This window comes from Lactuca sativa, chromosome 8, assembly GCF_002870075.4.
Source record: "Lactuca sativa cultivar Salinas chromosome 8, Lsat_Salinas_v11, whole genome shotgun sequence".
NCBI lineage: Eukaryota > Viridiplantae > Streptophyta > Magnoliopsida > Asterales > Asteraceae > Lactuca > Lactuca sativa.
Window position 1 is genome coordinate 88,249,847 of NC_056630.2, and position 6,841 is coordinate 88,256,687.

The 6,841-nt window shown below is 37.8% G+C and overlaps 1 protein-coding gene across 1 annotated transcript; it reads left to right on the forward strand.

Annotated features, from left to right (window-relative positions):
- Positions 1-3,983: 3,983 nt before the first annotated feature.
- LOC111895239 (ATP-dependent 6-phosphofructokinase 4, chloroplastic) lies at positions 3,984-5,211 on the forward strand. The gene is given in 6 exon segments (XM_052766483.1): positions 3,984-4,079; positions 4,130-4,273; positions 4,374-4,415; positions 4,525-4,798; positions 4,877-5,031; positions 5,122-5,211. Coding segments are annotated over 6 exon segments (801 nt in total).
- The last annotated feature ends 1,630 nt before the right edge of the window (positions 5,212-6,841 follow it).

A 6,841-nucleotide genomic window follows, 5' to 3' on the forward strand; every position in this document is an offset into this window, starting at 1 on the left:
TTTCCCAATCGAATTTATGGTAGGCTTTCGCTTCAGAAATTTAGCCATCTCAATGTCGAGCTTCACCACTTCATATATGTATGAAACCAACATTCTCTTTAGATGAGCTAGAATGGGTTCATATTTTTGTTCTTCAGTCAGAAAAAGGTTGAGCAACAAAATACAATCCTGTGAATTATGGTTGGGCAGATCAGCAAGCCTGATCTCATGCAATGTGTTTTCATATCCCCTTGTCACCTTGAACTTAACATTCACGAAGCCTCTAGTAGCAATAGGCCCAGTGAACTTGATTGTTGTTAGTTTTTGAGCACTCCATATGAAGTATTGAGGTTTGGCAAACGTGAGATAAAAGTCAATTAAGGCTTTATCCACTTTCGCATCAGAAGAAAAAATGTCAGCAATCGAATCAAAATAGTGGATGATGAAGGCTCTTCTCGTTATTGGCATATCGAATTGAGAATCCTTCGTGTTAGTCCGATTAAACAAAATCACCAGCTCCAACCAATGAACACTAGGAAATTCAACTACTTCATACATCAATCGCTCCAACGTCCATAATGGAAAAGGCATTTTCCTGCATTCCAAAATGTTGTGAGCTTCTTTCTCTTTTCGTTCCTTCTCCTCAATTTTTCTCGCAATGCGAGCACTTTCATTAATCTCATGTTCACATGATGTTCTCTTTAATTGATCCTCTTCACTTTCATCTTCTTCATCATCAACAACCATTGGATCTTTTTCTTTTGAACCCAAAGCTACATTAACCTTCAGTTCATTTTTCTTTGGTTTCTCCCATGCCTTAGCAACTTTCTCTTATCCCCATTGTTTCGGAGGGACAGGGGCCTCAGGAACACCTTTAAGCATTTTCAGAAGAGTGAATTTAGGACGAAGCTTATCAACTAAATGTTTGCGAATGGTGATGGACAAATTCGGATCATGCGCTTCAATAACATTAGACAATAAGGAATTGACATCGCTGATGCGGGATTTCATAACCGCTCGTTCAGACTTGAGCTCATCGATTTCGAACTTCGCGTGCTTAGTTCTATTTTTTGAGCACGGAGTTTAGTGGTGCGAAGAGCAAGCTCGTGCATGATTTTTCTTTCGATGGCCAAATCATCTTGGAACTTGGTAAGCCTCCAAGAAATCGAAGAGTGAAAGGTTGTGTTATCATCAGAGATACCAAAGCGAAGCCTTTCCAGTTTCTCGCGTTCAGACTTAAGCGAAGTGCTAAGCTTCAAAATGGCTTCATTCACCTTGAAAACATTCGCTTCAGATGCAGTATTAAGTTCTGTCATAAACACCTTTGTTTATGAGATTAGTTTATCGAATTTTTCAGTCACTTGTTGATTGGAAAGGGTGAAGTGCTCAACGGATTTGTTTGCTTGAGCAAGGTTCGCATCATGCTCCTTTACCAGAGTATCAATCATACCCTTAACTGCTGCTTCAGAATAAGATTGGCTCGAGGAAGCAGTAGAGGATGCCAGAAGAGTATCCAGCTTGGCGATCAGGTTTTTAAGATCCTTTGAGTGAGAGGAGCATCATCATCAGTATCATCTTGAATGGAGAATGGACTATAATGAAACGTATCAAAGTCCAGTCCATCTGCACCAAGAGGTTCTTCAAAACTATGTTGAGGCTGAGGGGAAAAAGGAGATGTGGTGAAGGTAGTGACAAAACCTAAAGTCTTTGCCCCCGCATCAAACGCATTGCCATTGCCAGTAGGTTCGCCTGTGATGGTGGTTGCACCACTCTTAGTGTAAATGGGTGGTGGCAGTGTAATAGAAGTGAGTGGTGCAGTAGTAATAGGTGGTGTTTCAGTTGTAGTAGGTGGTGATTGAGTAGTGATAAGTGGTGGACATGGTGCTATTATAATCTGAACAAAAGTACAAGTAGGTAATGATGGAGGAGATGGGATGAAATTTACCTCTTGTTCGTTTCTGTTGGCATCATCTTCAGATTCGTCTCTATGTGCATCTTCCGATTCGATTTCAGAAGAGGTCGAGGAGGGGACACAAATCTTATGAACTTGTTTCTTCACGCGTTTTCGCTTCGGGGATGAGGGAGCAGCTTTTGACGAATCTCCTTTTGTCTTTCTCTTTTTGGAAAGCTAAAGGTAGGGTAGAAGGACCCTCTTTAGGTTGCTTTGGTTTGCCCCTTTCATGACTTTATCAGCCTCATCACACTAATAGAAAAAAAGCCCTTTAATGACGCGCAAACAATGACACAAGGTGATTTACGATACGCAAAAGTGTGTGCCCCAAGAATAATGTCATCTCTTCTAAAATTTGAAGGATAGAGGGCGCGCGTTTTGTGCGCGCCCTAAAATTAGTGTCAGAAAAGAAAAAAAAAAAAGAAATACGGAGGATGCCTTTCATAAGATGTGCGTCATGTAAGTGTGTCGCTTTATATTTTTTTTTAATGAAACATGCGTTTTAAGCGGGAAATGAAATCTCAAAAATTAAAACCCCGCCTCCTCTTCCAATTAGCAAGAAAGAAGCCTAGGGTCTTCGTCTTCCCCTCTCTCTCTCTCTATCTAACCTAAAACCCAACCTGCGATTTCGTAGAGATCTCCCATGGCTATAACAAATGTTGTCTCATCTCACTGATCTTCGCAGCGATGGTGGTTTGAGGGAAAGAATATGGCAGTGACGGTGGCTCCATAGAAAAAAGACGCCACGTCGGTGACTTTAGGAATGGAAGATAACAATGATGAGTGGGTCAACCCTCATGAAATCGATCCACACTTGCTACTTTTCTCCTACCTTTCTCTCCACCCTTCTCTTTCACCATAATCATCTTCTTATTCATTCACAAAATATTCAACATGAAAATCAAATCGCTGTTTCATATTTCATTCATTCATATAAAGCCCCGATATTTCAATTCGATTTTGAACCCTACCTAAATCATCATCTTGGAAAAACCCTAGCACATCATCCCTAAAACGCCCAATAGAAAAACAAACCCAGATTTAAATCCCTAATTGATTCAGACGATGAGAACTTGGATGAAGTCGCACCTTCTTCACCCTCCGGTTCGACTTCATGGCATTGTTGATTCAAAGTTTTAGGTAATATTTCTTGATATTTATATACTCTTATGTCTTCAACTATCTTCAATCGTTCGCTTCAATGTCTCCAGTCGATTTTATTATCTTCAATCGATCGAAGTGAAAGATACCTATATTTTCGGAGTTGATTTGTTAGGGTTCGTTCACATCCCTGTGGAGGAGACCGCGATCTCCTCTTCATTCCACGATCCCCACTTCTACTCTCTATGCATCTCAGGTATCTTTGTTCCTTCTCCCTTATTCTCATTCTTGTTTGATTTCTTAGGTTCGACACTTCTCAACAACATTCGTCGACTTACTCGTAGATTTCCTTCAATTCGATGTTTCTCTTAACCTAGGAAGCGTGAATCTGATGGTTTCGAGGTTCAAGATGTGTCGGTTCCTGAAAGTGTCGACGGTGGCGAATACGAGGAAGTCGAAGTTGACTGAAACAATTGTGCTAGGTTTTAGCAACAAATTTATGGACATCCATATACATATTGCGATTTCGAAGTCATCTTATGAAATCAACATTCCCTCAATTTCAATTTGATGCAGGTAATACACGACCAACTACAAGTCTCTCTCTCTCTCTCTCTCTCTCTCTCTCTCTCTACTACTCAACAACCACCCAGGCACCCACCACCCTTCATCTTCTCTCTGGTTCACCACCGCCGTCAATAGAGCCCCATTATACATATTGGTCATGCTTTAACTGCTGCTATCCAGGTTAATTTTTTAAAGAACTCTTACATTAGGAGATATGCAACAATTCTTGTGTACTTACTATTTTATGTTTCTCAACATCAGCTCATGGATAGGATGTTTGATCAATTTGCAAATCTCTAGATGAAAATGAAGACTCAAAGAAGAGCATGATTCAAAATAGTACATATTCAGACCTCGTGCTTTTGACATTAAATATGTCATTGAAATGGACTTATCTACCCTCGAAAGTTCGATTGCCAATGAAGCTTTCTCAAAGTGGAAGCAGTTGGCTTCAGAGGAAGTATCTGCTAAAAGTGAAAAGGTAAGCATTCCTCTTGCTAACATTTTTTAATGCAATTATACTAATGGAAGAAGTTACTTCATTTGTTAATCAAAAAATCTTTTGGGTTTGATACTGCTGTAGAGGAAGCTCAAAGAGCAATAAATGTTGCACATGTGGAAGTGGAAAGTGTTGAAAATGGAGTTGGAATAGTCAAACTTATGGGTTGATATAGTGGAAAGTATCTATCTTCAATCTCCTCATGAAATAATAAATTGTTAAAAAGTTAAATTTTTTTCTCTCATTTAGTCTTCCAAACTTGTTTGACCTTTTTGAGGATTCATTGCCATGTTTGCCATGTTGGCAAGGCGAGATGTGGTAACTAAATAACAAATTTGTAATATTATTAGTTTTATTAATATGTAAATCAAGAATAAAATAGATATGTTAATAATAATTAATAGGTGTTATTGTAATTGTAAAACAGGATTATTGCTTGATTCCAGAGTCTCCATTCTATCTAGAAGGGCAAGGTGGTCTTTTTGAGTTCATTCAACATAGACTTAAAGAGAATGGGCATGTGGTGATTGTGTTGGCTGAAGGAGCAGACCAATAATATGTTTCTGAAAGTGTGAATGTAGTTGAAGAGAGAGATGCATCTGGAAATAAACTGCTTATTGATATTGGTCAATGGTTGATCCAGAAAATTAAAAACCATTTTGCAATAGTCAAGAGAATGGCCATAAACATGAAATATATTGGTACACTTAAATATATAAATGACCGAATGAATGGATAAAGTAGGTGAATAAGATGAAATGATGATTGTACCCCTGTAGATCCAACATACATCATACAGGCTGTTCCAAGCAATGCATATGATAACATCTACTGTACACTTCTTGCTCAAAGTGCAATTCATGGGGCCATGGCAGGGTTTTCTGGTTTTATAGTTGGACCTGTCAATAACAGACATGCGTATATTCCAATACAGGTAATTAAGCACTCTTAATCTCTCATATTTACATTAATTATATTATTATTATTGCCAATTAATATTAATTATTTATAATTATAATTGTAGCGTGTTACCGAGGCTACAAATGTTGTTAAGTTGACAGATAGGATGTGGGCTAGACTTTTGGCTTCTACTAATCAGCTGATATGTCCATAGGTAATATTTTTTCATAATTATGACTACATGTTGCCATTTTATGAAGATAATACTGATATAGCCCATGTGAAACATAAGTCTAGACATAGAAACAATGACAGATTTCAATATGTGGAAGCCAAATAAAATAGACAGATGAATTAATGAAATATTTTTACAACTGAATTACCTCCTTTAGGTGAGGAAAAATCTGCCATAGAAAAGGAATTGTTAGAATTTGGGAGGCAAAACTCCATTGAAGGTCAATATCTGGACAAACACAATGACCTTGACTAGTATGAGTAACAACTAGGGAAAGAACACGCTCCATTAAAGATACACTTCCAATTCGGCTTTCAGAGTTTAAACTTTCCTATAAAAATTTAAATAGGTAACAAGTAAAAGATAAGGTAAGACTAAAACAGGATGCAGATTTTAAAAAACTAAAACATATTAACAATTAACATACCCTTCCTATAATAACAATCTCCCAGAAAATCTTATGTATGTTTTGTTGCAAAAGATAATTGGCTATCTTACAAGACCAAGGAAGCTTGGGATCAATCAATAATGCAGCTGCTTTCAACAAGATACTTGTTGGTGTATTTGAGTCCAAATATGTTGACAACAATTGATCCTTTAACTGATGTCTGTTTCAAAATAACAAACAATTGGTCTTTGGCAAAGATTCAAATAAAAAACAACCTTCTAGGGCTATATTGGGTATTGAGCATGAGGAGGGCATTCACGTCTTTTGCACAGACGAGAGACTGGGAGCGAGTAGATGTCCCACCTTGTAAAAGACGAGAAATAACGCATGAGGCAAACCTATTATGATGTGTAGCGTGAATACAGGCATAAGCAAGTTTCTTCACCCTGTAGTTCACCAAAGCATCATCACAAGAATAGTGGGAGCCACCAAAAATGAACATGTAGATAAATTTTTATCATAGTATGATGGAGAAAGAGGGAATTGATAGTGGAAAAGAGGCGATGGAGGCATATAGAGCTCCACGCATGGAAAGTGAAGATTCAAGTACTGATGAACAACTTATAGCTTGACAGGTATGCATGCTGTTTACATTTACTTTAGGGTGGACTTGTAACATGATTGGTTTATTACTTAGAGATTATGATGGAAAAGTTACTCATGAGGAAATGGCATCTGCAGCAATATACTTGAAAGATACTTTAGGCAAGGAAGGGGTTCAGGAGCTTATCACCAACCTTTCCAATGATAAAGGTCACCCTCGTTACTTTACAACTTGTAAAAATTTACTACAAAACAAAATGCACTTGATTCCCAAAGATAAAGTTCCATCCATTTGGAAACCAAACAAAGCTCAAATTCCAATTCCTTCAAAAGCCACACCACACCCTAATAACTTTGTCTTTATACCCAGCAACTTGACTTGTTTTGGTATGTGTATGTGTATGACAGAGAGGAATATTCTTGTTGAAGACATAGTGAAATTGGGCAGTCGAGCAGAGGATGTTGACTGATTGATCTCAATTCTCTCAACAACCACAGATGAGATAAATAATGGTATTGTATTCTTTTGTTTGATTTTAGATGTAACTAACTAGTATATGTATAACTTCCAATTCCTTTTTTTTTTACTTTTTGTAGCCAGATTGTGAGGCTAGCTTG